The 17,378-nt window shown below is 44.4% G+C and overlaps 1 protein-coding gene across 1 annotated transcript in view; it reads left to right on the top strand.

Moving 5' to 3' along the window:
• cacna1fb (calcium channel, voltage-dependent, L type, alpha 1F subunit) overlaps window positions 1-16,641 on the top strand; it is a 245,620-nt gene extending 228,979 nt beyond the window's left edge. Inside the window, exons 39-49 of the mRNA XM_052484435.1 lie at window positions 3,007-3,103; window positions 3,529-3,631; window positions 4,214-4,315; window positions 7,993-8,123; window positions 10,517-10,648; window positions 11,498-11,790; window positions 13,965-14,096; window positions 14,444-14,616; window positions 15,135-15,259; window positions 15,816-16,175; window positions 16,366-16,641. Coding sequence (XP_052340395.1) covers window positions 3,007-3,103; window positions 3,529-3,631; window positions 4,214-4,315; window positions 7,993-8,123; window positions 10,517-10,648; window positions 11,498-11,790; window positions 13,965-14,096; window positions 14,444-14,616; window positions 15,135-15,259; window positions 15,816-16,175; window positions 16,366-16,638 — 1,921 coding nt within the window. The 3' untranslated portion in view covers window positions 16,639-16,641. The remainder of the gene's footprint in view (window positions 1-3,006; window positions 3,104-3,528; window positions 3,632-4,213; window positions 4,316-7,992; window positions 8,124-10,516; window positions 10,649-11,497; window positions 11,791-13,964; window positions 14,097-14,443; window positions 14,617-15,134; window positions 15,260-15,815; window positions 16,176-16,365) is intronic.
• The last annotated feature ends 737 nt before the right edge of the window (window positions 16,642-17,378 follow it).

The following is a 17,378-nucleotide window of genomic DNA, read 5'->3' as shown; positions in this document are numbered from 1 at the left end:
TATAAAGATGTAGAAACATCACAGTCTATAAAGATGTAGAAACATCACAGTCTATAAAGATGCATAAAGATAAAGATGTAGAAACATCACAGTCTATAAAGATGTAGAAACATCACAGTCTATAAAGATGTAGAAACATCACAGTGATGTAGAAACATCACAGTCTATAAAGATGTAGAAACATCACAGTCTATAAAGATGTAGAAACATCACAGTCTATAAAGATGTAGAAACATCACAGTCTATAAAGATGTAGAAACACAGTCACAGTGTGCATAAAGATCACAGTCTATAAAGAAACATCACAGTCTATAAAGATGTAGAAACATCACAGTCTGCATAAAGATGTAGAAACATCACAGTCTATAAAGATGTAGAAACATCACAGTCTATAAAGATGTAGAAACATCACAGTCTATAAAGATGTAGAAACATCACAGTCTATAAAGATGTAGAAACATCACAGTCTATAAAGATGTAGAAACATCATAAAAGATGTAGAAACATCACAGTCTATAAAGATGTAGAAACATCACAGTCTATAAAGATGTAGAAACATCACAGTCTATAAAGATGTAGAAACATCACAGTCTATAAAGATGTAGAAACATCACAGTCTATAAAGATGTAGAAACATCACAGTCTATAAAGATGTAGAAACATCACAGTCTATAAAGATGTAGAAACATAAAGATGTAGAAACATCACAGTCTATAAAGATGTAGAAACATCACAGTCTATAAAGATGTAGAAACATCACAGTGTGCATAAAGATGTAGAAACATCACAGTCTATAAAGATGTAGAAACATCATAAAGATGTAGAAACATCACAGTCTATAAAGATGTAGAAACATCACAGTCTATAAAGATGTAGAAACATCACAGTCTATAAAGATGCATAAATAAAGATGTAGAAACATCACAGTCTATAAAGATGTAGAAACATCACAGTCTATAAAGATGTAGAAACATCACAGTCTATAAAGATGTAGAAACATCACAGTCTATAAAGATGTAGAAACATCACAGTCTATAAAGATGTAGAAACATCACAGTCTATAAAGATGTAGAAACATCACAGTCTATAAAGATGTAGAAACATCACAGTCTATAAAGATGTAGAAACATCACAGTCTATAAAGATGTAGAAACATCACAGTCTATAAAGATGTAGAAACATCACAGTCTATAAAGATGTAGAAACATCACAGTCTATAAAGATGTAGAAACATCACAGTCTATAAAGATGTAGAAACATCACAGTGTGCATAAAGATGTAGAAACATCATAAAGATGTGAAACATAAAGATGTAGAAACATCACAGTCTATAAAGATGAGAAACATCACAGTCTATAAAGATGTAGAAACATCACAGTCTATAAAGATGTAGAAACATCACAGTCTATAAAGATGTAGAAACATCACAGTCTATAAAGATGTAGAAACATCACAGTCTATAAAGATGTAGAAACATCACAGTGTGCATAAAGATGTAGAAACATCACAGTCTATAAAGATGTAGAAACATCACAGTCTATAAAGATGTAGAAACATCACAGTCTATAAAGATGTAGAAACATCACAGTCTATAAAGATGTAGAAACATCACAGTCTATAAAGATGTAGAAACATCACAGTGTGCATAAAGATGTAGAAACATCACAGTCTATAAAGATGTAGAAACATCACAGTCTATAAAGATGTAGAAACATCACAGTCTATAAAGATGTAGAAACATCACAGTGTGCATAAAGATGTAGAAACATCACAGTGTGCATAAAGATGTAGAAACATCACAGTCTATAAAGATGTAGAAACATCACAGTCTATAAAGATGTAGAAACATCACAGTCTATAAAGATGTAGAAACATCACAGTCTATAAAGATGTAGAAACATCACAGTCTATAAAGATGTAGAAACGTCACAGTCTATAAAGATGTAGAAACATCACAGTCTATAAAGATGTAGAAACATCACAGTCTATAAAGATGTAGAAACATCACAGTCTATAAAGATGTAGAAACATCACAGTGATGTAGAAACATCAAGTCTATAAAGATGTAGAAACATCACAGTCTATAAAGATGTAGAAACATCACAGTCTATAAAGATGTAGAAACATCACAGTCTATAAAGATGTAGAAACATCACAGTCTATAAAGATGTAGAAACATCACAGTCTATAAAGATGTAGAAACATCACAGTCTATAAAGATGTAGAAACATCACAGTCTATAAAGATGTAGAAACATCAAATAAAGATGTAGAAACATCACAGTCTATAAAGATGTAGAAACATAAATAAAGATGTAGAAACATCACAGAAACATCACAGTCTATAAAGATGTAGAAACATCACAGTCTCACAGTCTATAAAGATGTAGAAACATCACAGTCTATAAAGATGTATAAAGATGTAGAAACATCACAGTCTATAAAGATGTAGAAACATCACAGTCTATAAAGATGTAGAAACATCACAGTCTATAAAGATGTAGAAACATCACAGTCTATAAAGATGTAGAAACATCACAGTCTATAAAGATGTAGAAACATCACAGTCTATAAAGATGTAGAAACATAAAGATGTAGAAACATCACAGTCTATAAAGATGTAGAAACATCACAGTAGAAACATCACAGATGTAGAAACATCATAAAGTGTATAAAGATGTAGAAACAACAGTCTATAAAGATGTAGAAACATCACAGATGTAGAAACATAAAGATGTAGAAACATCACAGTCTATAAAGATGTAGAAACATCACAGTGTGCATAAAGATGTAGAAACATCACAGTCTATAAAGATGTAGAAACATCACAGTCTATAAAGATGTAGAAACATCACAGTCTATAAAGATGTAGAAACGTCACAGTCTATAAAGATGTAGAAACGTCACAGTCTATAAAGATGTTGAAACATCACAGTCTATAAAGATGTTGAAACATCACAGTCTATAAAGATATAGAAACATCACAAAGATTCTGTTTGTTCCTCAGGGGTCGTATTAAACATCTAGATGTCGTAGCTCTGTTGCGAAGGATCCAGCCTCCTCTGGGCTTCGGAAAGCTCTGTCCTCACCGCGTGGCGTGCAAGGTAGGTAGGCACTGACACGTGTCACGTTGCATGAGACCTGAAGACTTGTGTTAGCTCCCTGGGCTGACGCCTAGGCTTCAGCTCAACGGGCTAACACAGCCGCTCACAAATAGATGGATCCTCTCATGTCAGTGATTTCTCTTGGTGAATACAAAGTAGTAACATATTGCAGTGTGTTCGTGGGGGGCAGAGCCCCTACCACGACTCGGGTCCAGCGACTGTCAAGCCAACACCTGAACCATTACACCAAGAGGTCCGAACCTTGGCGTGGTTAACTTTGTGTTGGGTTAAGGTCGCTGCATGTACCCCTTGTCCTCCTGGAGAGTGTTTATTTTTCTCTACTGCAAAGTGCCACAGGTCCTTCAGGTCCTTCCAATGGACTCACCATCCCAAGACATCCCATCTCTGTTCTTCCACCCTGACAGCGTCTGGTGGCCATGAACATGCCACTAAACAGCGACGGCACCGTAACCTTCAACGCCACTCTGTTCGCCCTGGTCAGAACTGCCCTGAAGATCAAAACGGAGGGTCTGCACACACACACACACACACACACACACAGACACACACACACACACACACACACACACACACACACACACACACACACACACACACACACACACACACACACACACACACACACACACACACACACACACACACACACACACACACACACACACACACGGACACACAGACACACAGACACACACACACACACACACACACACACACAAAGACACAGACACAGACACACACACACACACACACACAGACACACAGACACACACACAGACACACACACACACACACACGCACGCACGCACGCACGCACACACACACACACACACACACACACACACACACACACACACACACACACACACACACACACACACACACACACACACACACACAGACACACAGACACAGACACACACAGAGACATTGTACCAGTGTTAATAGTATTGTGTCTGTTCTATGCATCGATGACATTCCATGTTTTTTTAACCAAATAAAGATGTGGTTCTTTCAGTCAAACAATTTAAATTCAATCGGTCAACGAATTGTTCAACCAATGAATCAACTCGTTTGTTATTTCCCCAGGTAACCCGGACCAGGAGAACGAGGAGTTGAGGACCATAATAAAGAAGATCTGGAAAAGGATGAAGCCCAAGGTTCTGGACGAGGTCATCCCCCCACACGAGGGTGAGATGGGGGGCCAAGCACGCTCAAATGGCACCCTACTCCCTTCATAGTAGTGCACTACCTTTTGGCCAGAGCCTAGTGCATTTACATGGAGTGTATATAGCCGGCAGATTTAAAATAACCCCAACATTAACCCTAATCCTAACCCCAACCCTAACCCTAATCCTAACCCCAACATTAACCCTAATCCTAACCCCAACCCCTAACCCTAATCCTAACCCCAACCCTAACCCTAATCCTAACCCCAACATTAACCCTAATCCTAACCCCAACCCCTAACCCTAATCCTAACCCCAACATTAACCCTGATCCTAACCCCAACCCCTAACCCTATTCCTAACCCCAACATTAACCCTATTCCTAACCCCAACATTAACCCTACTCCTAATCCTAACCCCAAACCTAACCCTAATCCTAACCCCAACATTAACCCTATTCCTAACCCCAACCCTAACCCTAATCCTAACCCCAACATTAACCCTAACCCTAATCCTAACCCTAACCCTAATCCTAATCCTAACCCCAACATTAACCCTATTCTTAACCCCAACCCTAATCCTAAACCCAACAGTAACCCTAATCCTAACCCCAACATTAACCCTAATCCTAACCCCAACATTAACCCTAACCCTAATCCTAACCCTAACCCTAACCCTAATCCTAATCCTAACCCCAACATTAACCCTATTCCTAACCCCAACCCTAATCCTAACCCCAACATTAACCCTAATCCTAACCCCAACATTAAGCCTAATCCTAACCCCAACCCTAACCCTAATCCTAATCCTAACCCCAACATTAACCCTATTCCTAACCCCAACCCTAATCCTAACCCCAACATTAACCCTAATCCTAACCCCAACATTAACCCTAATCCTAACCCCAACATTAAGCCTAATCCTAACCCCAACCCTAATCCTAACCCTAACCCTAATCCTAATCCTAATCCTAATCCTAATCCCAACCCATCATTCTTTTTTGGATCAGCCGGTCAAATATCCACTACCTAAATAATAGGGAACAAGCCAAGTGCACTACCTAGGGAATAGTGTGCCATTTTGGATGTGGACGGGGTTATTGTACCCCACCCCAGATGACCACTTGTTCAGGATCACAACAGAGTGGTTCAACGGTGGTTGGTTTCAGTCTTTTAGTTGTTGATTGAACTCTTATTAAATTCTGTGTATCACTCAGGGTTCATATGTGCATCATTTAGTTTGACCGGTACAATGGGATCAATGGAATAGTGCCAACCTCTGCCAACCTCTGCCAACCTCTTCCAACCTCTTCCAACCTCTTCCAACCTTTCATTTAGTTTGACCGGTACAATGGGATCAATGGAATAGTGCCAACCTCTGCCAACCTCTTCCAACCTCTTCCAACCTCTGCCAACCTCTGCCAACCTCTTCCAACCTCTTCCAACCTCTTCCAACCTTTCATTTAGTTTGACCGGTACAATGGGATCAATGGAATAGTGCCAACCTCTGCCAACCTCTTCCAACCTCTGCCAACCTCTGCCAACCTCTTCCAACCTCTTCCAACCTCTTCCAACCTCTTCCAACCTCTTCCAACCTCTGCCAACCTCTTCCAACCTTTCATTTAGTTTGACCGGTACAATGGGATCAATGGAATAGTGCCAACCTCTTCCAACCTCTGCCAACCTCTTCCAACCTCTGCCAACCTCAGCCAACCTCTGCCAACCTCTTCCAACCTCAGCCAACCTCTTCCAACCTCTGCCAACCTCTGCCAACCTCTTCCAACCTTTCATTTAGTTTGACCGGTACAATGGGATCAATGGAATAATGCCAACCTCTGCCAACCTCTGCCAACCTCTTCTAACCTCTGCCAACCTCTGCCAACCTCTTCCAACCTCTTCCAACCTCTGCCAACCTCTGCCAACCTCTGCCTACCTCTGCCAACCTCTGCCAACCTCTGGCAACCTCTTCCAACCTTTCATTTAGCTTTTACCAGTACAATGGGATCAATGGAATAATGCCAACCTCTGCCAACCTCTGCCAACCTCTTCCAACCTCTGCCAACCTCTGCCAACCTCTGCCAACCTCTTCCAACCTTTCATTTAGCTTTTACCGGTACAATGGGATCAATGGAATAGTGCCAAAGCTACCAACCTCTTCCTACCTCTTCCTACCCTGCACACCAGTCAAGCGATATCCGCCATTAGTGCATTTAATCAAATTGCGTTGAACCGTTTTTCAAATCAAATCAAATCACACCGAATCGTTTAAAACTAAAACGTATGGTTCCTGTATAGTATCAGAGCACATGTATCTATACTGCACAGAAATATAAACGCAACATTCAACAATTTCAAAGATTTTGCCGAATTACAGTTTATATAAGAACAATCTGTCAATTGAAATAAATTCCCTAATCTATGGATTTTAAATGACTGGGCAGGGGATCATCCACTGGGTAGCCAGGTACATCCACTGGGTAGTCAGGTACATCCACTGGGTAGCCAGGTACATCCACTGGGTAGCCAGGCTCAGCGAATCAAAATGAGTTTTTTTTCCCCACAAAAGGGCTTTATTGCAGACAGAAATACTCCTCAGTTTCATCAGCTGTCTGGGTGACCGGTCGCAGACGATCCCACAGGTGAAGAAGCAGGATGTGGAGGGTCCAGGGTGGGCGTGGTTACACGTGGTCTGCAGTTGTGAGGCCGGATGGACATACTGCCAAATTCTCTAAAATGATGTTGGAGACGGCTTATGGTAGAGAAATGAACATTCAATTCACTGGCAACAACTCTGGTGGACATTCCTGCAGTCAGCTTGCCAATTGCACGCTCCCTCAAAACTTGAGACATCTGTGGCATTGTGTTGTGTGACAAAACTGCACATTTGAGAGTGGCTCTTTTATTGTCCCCAGCACAAGGTGCACCTGTGTAATGACCGCACTGTTTAATCAGGTTCTTCATATGCGAATATCAATATTGATATGAGAAATGCTCACCAACAGGGATGTAAACAAATGTGTGTGCACAAAAATTAAGAGAAATAAGCTTTAATTTCAGCTCATAAAACATGGGACCAACACTTATAATAATATATGCCATTTAGCTGACGCTTTTATCCAAAGCGACTTACAGTCATGTGTGCATACATTCTACGTATGGGTGGTCCCGGGAATCGAACCCACTACCCTGGCGTTACAAGCACCATGCTCTACCAACTGAGCCACAGAAGGACCACTTTACATGTTGCGTTTATATTTTTGTGCAGTATAAATCAAAAGTACCTCAAGTATTTAAATAGTACATACAGTATGTTTGTGCATCTTCCTCACAGTGTACATTCTCCATGGTTGGGGTCCATTCCATTTCAATTCAGTCAATTCTGGAAGTAAACACAGTGTGTTCTCTCTTCTCCTCTCTCTTCGGTCCTCTCTCTCTCGTTCTTCTGTCCTCTCTCTTTCTCTCCTCTCCTCTCTCTTCGGTCCTCTCTCTCGCTCTTCTATCCTCTCTCTTTCTCTCTTCTCCTCTCTCTTCGGTCCTCTCTCTTTCTCGCTCTTCTGTCCTCTCTCGTTCTCTCTTTGGTCCTCTCTCTCTCTTTCGCTCTTCTGTCCTCTCTCTTTCTCTCTTCGGTCCTCTCTCTCTTCTCTTCGCTCTTCTTTTTTCCTCTCTCTCCTCCTCCTGTCCTCTCGCCTCCCCTCCACAGAAGAGGATGTGACGGTTGGTAAGTTCTACGCGACCTTCCTGATTCAGGACTACTTCAGGAAGTTCAGGAAGAGAAAAGAGCAAGGAGATCTGGAAGAGGGCGACCCAAACAACACCTCTGCTGCTCTACAGGTCAGTATTCTTGTCGCAGTCAGAAAGGCTGCTGTACTCTGCACGCCAATCTCTTATTTCTGTAGTGTTGAGGCAGCTTCAAGGATGGAAATGAAGCTAGTACGCTAGATCGAGGCTACTACTGTTCAGACTGGGATAGTAGACAATGTGCCAAAGAAGCCCAGCAAGCCAATGAAATGTTACTTTGCCACAGATTGTGGCAGTCTACTTGCCTGGCTGGCCAGTACCCCAAATCCTTAAGTTCTGGGGCAAGACGCTACTCTGTCTCCTGTTTCTGTAGTGAGACAGCTTGATGTACCAGGACAGGACACTAGCCTGTCTCCTGTTTCTGTAGTGAGACAGCTTGATGTAGAGTACACCCCCTGGACAGGACACTAGTCTATCTCCTGTTTCTGTAGTGAGACAGCTTGATGTAGAGTACACCCCCTGGACAGGACACTAGTCTGTCTCCTGTTTCTGTAGTGAGACAGCTTGATGTAGAGTACACCCCCTGGACAGGACACTAGTCTATCTCCTGTTTCTGTAGTGAGACAGCTTGATGTAGAGTACACCCCCTGGACAGGACACTAGTCTGTCTCCTGTTTCTGTAGTGAGACAGCTTGATGTACCAGGACACCCCCTGGACAGGACACTAGTCTATCTCCTGTTTCTGTAGTGAGACAGCTTGATGTACCAGGACACCCCCTGGACAGGACACTAGTCTATCTCCTGTTTCTGTAGTGAGACAGCTTGATGTACCAGTACACCCCCTGGACAGGACACTAGTCTATCTCCTGTTTCTGTAGTGAGACAACTTGATGTACCAGTACACCCCCTGGACAGGATACCCCCTGGACAGGACACTAGTCTATCTCCTGTTTCTGTAGTGAGACAGCTTGATGTAGAGTACACCCCCTGGACAGGACACTAGTCTATCTCCTGTTTCTGTAGTGAGACAGCTTGATGTAGAGTACACCCCCCGGACAGGACACTAGTTTAATACAGGGCCACACCCCCAGTCCAGCTCTTTAATGCTGAGTGCCAAGCAGCGAATCATCGGGTATCTTTGGTATGACTCACCTGAGGATCGGTCGGTGCTGTATATCTGTGTTGCGCTGCATACTGTCTCCTCTGCATATACTGTCTCCTCTGCTGCATACTGTCTCCTCTGCTGCATACTGTCTCCTCTGCTGCATACTGTCTCCTCTGCATATACTGTCTCCTCTGCATACAGTCTCCTCTGCATATACTGTCTCCTCTGCATACAGTCTCCTCTGCATATACTGTCTCCTCTGCATATACTGTCTCCTCTGCATATACTGTCTCCTCTGCATATACTGTCTCCTCTGCATATACTGTCTCCTCTGCTGCATACTGTCTCCTCTGCTGCATACTGTCTCCTCTGCTGCATATTGTTTCCTCTGCTGCATACTGTCTCCTCTGCTGCATACTGTCTCCTCTGCTGCATACTGTCTCCTCTGCTGCATACTGTCTCCTCTGCTGCATACTGTCTCCTCTGCTGCATACTGTCTCCTCTGCTGCATACTGTCTCCTCTGCTGCATACTGCCTCCTCTGCATATACTGTCTCCTCTGCTGCATACTGTCTCCTCTGCTGCATACTGCCTCCTCTGCTGCATACTGCCTCTGCTGCATACTGTCTCCTCTGCTGCATACTGTCTCCTCTGCTGCATACTGCCTCCTCTGCTGCATACTGTCTCCTCTGCTGCATACTGTTTCCTCTGTATACGGTCAGTAGCTGCTCTTTATATATTGTATGTACGGTGGAGTACTAACTAGTTCAATGGTAGAGTACATTTACATTTACATTTAAGTCATTTAGCAGACGCTCTTATCCAGAGCGACTTACAAATTGGTGCATTCACCTTATGACATCCAGTAGAATAGTCACTTTACAATAGTGCATCTAAATCTTAAAAGGGGGGTGAGAAGGATTACTTATCCTATCCTAGGTATTCCTTAGAGAGTATTGCTTGTTTGTAGGTGACAAAATACTTATTTTCCACCATCATTTGCAAATAAATTCATAAAAAATCCTACAATGTGATTTTCTGGATTTTTTTTCCTCATTTTGTCTGTCATAGTTAAAGTGGACCTATGATGGAAATTACAGGCCTCTCATCTTTTTAAGTGGGAGAACTTGCACAATTGGTGGCTGACTAAATACTTTTTTGCCCCACTGTATCTTAGTATGGTTCTCAAACAGGGACAACGATAGACAGCTGCCTCTGATTGAGAACCACACCCGGCCAAAACAACAAAGAAATACAAAACATAGAAAATGAACACAGAATGTACATACATACATACATACATACATACATACATACATACGTACATATTGGTCTGTATAGATATTTATTCATGTTCTCACCTTCTCTCTCTACGTGTGCAGCTGTGTCAGGCGGGTCTGCGTACACTACAGGACCTGGGGCCGGAGATGAGGATGGCCATGTCAGCTGACCTGGAGGAGGAGGAGGAAGAGGGCATGGAGGAAGAGCCAGAGGAAGATGATTCTCCCTATAAGGTCACTGTGTATATATACAGTTGAAGTCGGAAGTTTACATACACTTTAGCGAAATACATTTAAACTCAGTTTTTCACAATTCCTGACATTTAATCCTAGTAAAAAATCCCCTATTAGGTCAGTTAGGATCACAATTTTATTTTAAGAATGTTAAGTGTTAGAATATATTTTTTTTTATTTTTATTTTTTTTATTTTTTTTTATTTCACCTTTATTTAACCAGGTAGGCTAGTTGAGAACAAGTTCTCATGTACAACTGTGACCTGGCCCAGATAAAACAAAGCAGTGAGACACAAACAACAACACAGAGTTACACATGGAGTAAACAAACGCACGGTCAATAACACAATAGAAAAAAATAAAGACTATATACAGTGTGTGCAAATGGCATGAGGAGGTAAGGCAATTATTAGGCCATAGTAGCGAGGCAATTACAATTTAGAAGATTAACACTGGAGTGATAAATGAGCAGATGATGATGTGCAAGTAGAGATAATGATTTATTTCAGCTTTAATTTCTTTCATCACATTCCCAGTGGGTCAACCTAAGTGTATGTAAACTTCCGACTTCAACTATATGGTATATGACGTCAACGTGTGTTGAGACGGGACAGACACTAGCAGGCTGTAAAACAGGGCTGTCCAAACTGATCCGCAAAAGATGATTTACATTCATCTGGATTTAACCTTGTGATTTTATCTCTAACCTTGTGCCTGTTTGAAATTGAAATTGACTGCAGTTGGACAGTTGCACATAATCACTGATCTAGAAATCACACAAATAACTTGTTATTATGTGATTCTCAGCATTGCCTTGATCAACTTATCCCCTCTAACACTCTCCCCACAGACTGATAATGGCTATGCCCCTGAGGGTAAGGACAGACGTGGCTCCATGGTCACCACCCTTACTGGAGGAGGAGGAGGTATGCCCAGGGAGAGTCTCTCCAACGGGGGTCTGGCCCACCGAGGTTCCACCTCCTTCTCCAAGACCCCCAACGGAGGAGGCCTGGAGCAGGATGAGCTGAGACGAGGAGACAACATGAGGTCCTCGCTCAACCATCATCATCGTCATTCTTCCATTAAGAACGGACTGGCGGACCAACCGGCCATGAGCAGAAGGAATTCTAACAAGTATTCAAGGTAGGCACTTGACTAGTCTCGGAAAGCCAGAACAAACAAAAAATCTCAGGTAATTACATCTCAGATTTTCCTTTAGGGGAAGAGATATGAGAAAAGCTAATAACAAGAAAACCGTCTCCTCTCCCACAGTCTCCACCCCCTTAAACTGAAACTTTCGGCCAATGGGCCAAATGGCCCCTCCCCATCCGAAATTCGAAACACGTGATTTGTCCAAATGATCAGTGAAGGATAAATCTGCGTACGAGAACAATGTTCCTTAGTTACGATACGATCCTATGTTACGTGTTTCTGACTGACTATCAGACTGACCCTTCTCTCAGAACCTGTCTCTTTTTAAGCATGTTTCTCCTGTTTTCATAGCTTGCTCCCAATCAGCCAGCCAGTCTGGCAGTCCGTCAATCAGTCTGTCAATCAGTCTGGCAGTCCGTCAATCAGTCTGTCAATCAGTCTGGCAGTCCGTCAATCAGTCTGGCAGTCTGTCAATCAGTCTGGAAGTCGGTCAATCAGTCTGTCAATCAGTCTGGCAGTCCGTCAATCAGTCTGTCAATCAGTCTGGAAGTCGGTCAATCAGTCTGTCAATCAGTCTGGAAGTCCGTCAATAAGTCTATTAATCAGTCAACCAGTCAGTCCATTAATCAGTCAGCCAGTCAGCTAGTCAGCCAGCCAGTCAGTCAACCAGTCAGTCCATTAATCAGTCAGCCAGTCAGCTAGTCAGCCAGCCAGTCAGTCAACCAGTCAGTCCATTAATCAGTCAGCCTGTCAGGTAGTCAGCCAGCCAGTCAGTCCATCAGTCAATCCATTAATCAGTCAGCCTGTCAGGTCCATTAATCAGTCAGCCAGTCAGCTAGTCAGCCAGCCAGTCAGTCAACCAGTCAGTCCATTAATCAGTCAGCCAGTCAGCTAGTCAGCCAGCCAGTCAGTCAACCAGTCAGTCCATTAATCAGTCAGCCTGTCAGGTAGTCAGCCAGCCAGTCAGTCCATCAGTCAATCCATTAATCAGTCAGCCTGTCAGGTCCATTAATCAGTCAGCCAGTCAGCTAGTCAGCCAGCCAGTCAGTCCATCAGTCAGTCCATTAATCAGTCAGCCAGTCAGGTCCATTAATCAGTCAGCCAGTCAGCTAGTCAGCCAGCCAGTCAGTCCATCAGTCAATCCATTAATCAGTCAGCTAGTCAGCTAGTCAGCCAGCCAGTCAGTCAACCAGTCAGTCCATTAATCAGTCAGCCTGTCAGGTAGTCAGCCAGCCAGTCAGTCCATCAGTCAGTCCATTAATCAGTCAGCCAGTCAGGTCCATTAATCAGTCAGCCAGTCAGCTAGTCAGCCAGCCAGTCAGTCCATCAGTCAGTCCATTAATCAGTCAGCCAGTCAGGTCCATTAATCAGTCAGCCAGTCAGCTAGTCAGCCAGCCAGTCAGTCCATCAGTCAGTCCATTAATCAGTCAGCCAGTCAGGTCCATTAATCAGTCAGCCAGTCAGCTAGTCAGCCAGCCAGTCAGTCCATCAGTCAGTCCATTAATCAGTCAGCCAGTCAGGTCCATTAATCAGTCAGCCAGTCAGCTAGTCAGCCAGCCAGTCAGTCCATCAGTCAGTCCATTAATCAGTCAGCCAGTCAGCTCGTCAGCCAGCCAGTCAGTCCATCAGTCAGTCCATTAATCAGTCAGCCAGTCAGCCCGTCAATCCGTCTATCAGTGTAATGGCTTTCGTTTGTAGAATGAAGAGTGGACCAAGGCGCAGCGTGGAAAGTGTTCATGATTTTAATATTCAAAAAACACACACAAAATAACAAACGTGAAAACGAAAGCGCACAGTTCTGTCAGGCACAGACACTAAACAGAAAACAAGATCCCTATAGGGGAGGGTCCGGGTGGCCATCTACTCTCGGTGGGGGCTCCGGTGCAGTGATCGTCACAGTTCTGTCAGGCACAGACACTAAACAGAAAACAAGATCCCACAAAAACCCAAAAGGAAAATGATAACTTATATGTGATCCCCAATCAGAGACAACGATAGACAGCTGCCTCTGATTGGGAACCACACTCGGCCAAAAACAAAGAAATAGACAACATAGACTTTCCCACCCGAGTCACAGTCTGACCTAACCAAACATAGAGAATAATAAGGATCTCTAAGGTCAGACCGTGAAAATCAGTCAATCAACCCCTCCCTCTCTCCAGTAGAAGAGACAGCAGAGGAGACAGGTATTCTCCTGTCCGAGGTCGTAACGGAGGGATGGATGGAGGAGAGGAGAGTTACGGAGGAGAGGAAGGTTACTACGATGAGGATAACGAGAGCCTTGATCCTCGTGACAGGTAGTGTGCGTGTGTGTGTGTGTGTGCGTGTGTGTGTGTGTGTGTGTGTGTGTGTGTGTGTGTGTGTGTGTGTGTGTGTGTGTGTGTGTGTGTGTGTGTGTGTGTGTGTGTGTGTGTGTGTGTGTGTGTGTGTGTGTGTGACGGTGCTGATGTGTTACCTGTGTGTGTGTACAATGTGTGTTTATATGAGCCTGTGTTTGAGAATATGTGTGTGGGTGCTAAAAGTGTGCTAGCGTGTATTATCACTATATCTTTGTTTTGATCTTGATCCTAATCATGACCCTAATCTTAATCTTGATCCTAATCTTAATCTTGATCTTCATCTCGATCCCATTCCTCCCACCCAGACTTCGTTACCCTGACGACCCTCCTCTGTACCCTGGTCAGCATGACCACATGTACGACGCCCACGCCCCCAGCAACGCTGCCTACGGTAATAACTATGGCAACGGGAACGGGAATGGCTATGGAGATGGACGGAGGACCGCGAGGAGACGCCTCCTCCCCGCCACACCTACCGGTAACATCACAACACCAGGGCTGCTTTACATGGGGCATGACGGTGGGGAACAACCAGGTAGAATTATATGTGATGTAAAACAAAATATGCCTCACACTCATGTAGAGTAAGGAATCATGTCATCTCTATTCATGACATTTCTATCTGCCTTGTTCAGGAGGTTTTACGCTCTTGAACACTGCGTCTTCATTTCGGTTGTCCTCCTTCAGATGTAAACTATGTCTATCTGAAGCTATGCGCCGTCGTCAAAAGTACAATATTTCACAATAGTAAATAGGGTGCCATTTGAGAAACATCCTCCATGTGACTTCCTGTTTCCTTCTTGCTTCCTGCAAGTAAACATCCTGTTTACTACCTGGTTCCACCGTGTGACTTTCTAGTTCCACCATGTGACTTCATTGGTATTTCTTGCTTCCTCCATGTGACTTCCTGTTTACTTCCTGGTTCCACCATGTGACTTCCGGTTTACTTCCTGGTTCCACCATGTGACTCCTTGTTTACTTCCTGGTTCCTCCCAGGTCGTAAGCCATCCTTTAATATCCAATGTCTGAGGAGGCAGGACAGCAATGATGACCTCCCCATCCCAGGAACCTACCACCAGAACTCTCCCCCCTGCCGGGCACGCACACAGGTCACTACACAGGTAACACATCAGCACCGTCACACATACACAGTTTTATACACACACACACACACACACACACACACACACACACACACACACACACACACACACACACACACACACACACACACACACACACACACAGTCATATACACACACACACACACACAGGTAACACATCAGCACCGTCACACATACACACATACACACACACATTGTTATACACACACACACACACACACACACACACACACACACACACACACACACACACAGGTAACACACACAGGTAACACATCAGCACCGTCACACACACACACGCACACACACACACACGCACACAGACACAGATGACATGAGCACAGGTAACATACACAAACTCTCTTAAAGCACACACACACACACACACACACACACACACACACACACACACACACACACACACACACACACACACACACACACACACACACACACACACACACACACACGTAACGAGGACTATTGGAAAGTGCAGTTGTGTAGCAACGGCTGTAACATGTTCCAACCTCTCTGTACTTCTCTCTCCCTCCAGACGTACGGCAGTTACGAGTCCCGTCGCAGCAGCTGCCGTTCCTCAACAGGTTCCTCTGCCTCCTGGGCCAACCCTTGCCCTCGCCGAGGTCGCCTCCTTTATGCCCCTCTCATCCTGGTCGAAGAGGAAGGGGCGGGGGGCAGCGGCGGCTCCGGGATCTGGGGGGACAAGACAGGTGGCGGGGCCAACGTGACGGCTGCCACCTCCCGACCTGGCCCTGCGGGGTGGTACACGGGGCCCCCTTGTCCCTCAGGAGGTTCCCAGGCACCTTACAGGGCCTATACCACACTAAGGGTCCCCACTCAGCTCAGCCCTCACTACAGCGACAAGAGAGGCAGCGCTGACAGCCTGGTAGAAGCCGTGAGTATTACTACACATGTAGACATATTTAGAGATCGATATTGATTTACACATCTACAGAGTCTGGACTAAATGCATTCATTATATTCAGGTTATTGATGAGAAATTAATGGGTTAAGTTTTTTTTTTAAATGTAAATATTTTTTAAATCAACCAACCAACCAACCAATCACTGTCTCTCCTCATGTAGGTGCTGATCTCAGAGGGGCTGGGTCTTTATGCCAAGGATCCCAAGTTTGTGGCCTTCGCCAAACGGGAGATTGCTGACGCGTGTCACATGACAATTGACGAGATGGAGAGTGCGGCCAGCGACCTGCTGAGTCGGGGAAGCAGGGGCGGAGGGGGTGGCGGTTTCCTGAACAATCCCGACCTTGGAACCCTGTACAGCGACGAGGAGCCAATCAGAACGGGCCGCGACGAGGAAGACCTGGCGGACGAGATGACCTGCGTCACTTCCTTCTGATCTGGACGACGGTCGATCAATTAATCAATCGATCGATCGTGATTGATTGATTGATTGAGTTTATTGTGATCAGGAGCAGACCAGACTTACTGGGCACGAGGGAGACAGAGGACAACTGAGGGACAGATGGATGGAGGACAGATATGGAGCTGGACAGACAGACAAGAGGTTGTCCAGTCCAGTGTCCTTAGTCCCTCCATCTTGACTATAGACAGATATATATTATAGGCCTTTAGGCTTTACAGAGAATGGACCCAAAGGGACTAGATGGAGATGTGAGACAGAGGATGGACCCAAAGGGACTAGATGGAGATGTGAGACAGAGAATGGACCCAAAGAGACTAGATGGAGATGTGAGACAGAGGATGGACCCAAAGAGACTAGATGGAGATGTGAGACAGAGGATGGACCCAAAGGGACTAGATGGAGATGTGAGACAGAGGATGGACCCAAAGAGACTAGATGGAGATGTGAGACAGAGGATGGACCCAAAGAGACTAGATGGAGATGTGAGACAGAGAATGGACCCAAAGAGACTAGATGGAGATGTGAGACAGAGGATGGACCCAAAGGGACTAGATGGAGATGTGAGACAGAGGATGGACCCAAAGGGACTAGATGGAGATGTGAGACAGAGGATGGACCCAAAGAGACTAGATGGAGATGTGAGACAGAGGATGGACCCAAAGAGACTAGATGGAGATGTGAGACAGAGGATGGACCCAAAGGGGCTAGATGGA

The sequence above is a fragment of the Oncorhynchus keta genome, chromosome 28 (assembly GCF_023373465.1).
Source record: "Oncorhynchus keta strain PuntledgeMale-10-30-2019 chromosome 28, Oket_V2, whole genome shotgun sequence".
In the NCBI taxonomy this organism is placed as follows: Eukaryota; Metazoa; Chordata; class Actinopteri; order Salmoniformes; family Salmonidae; genus Oncorhynchus; species Oncorhynchus keta.
Note: the sequence above shows the minus strand (reverse complement) of the source record. Positions and strands in the feature narration are given on the sequence as shown.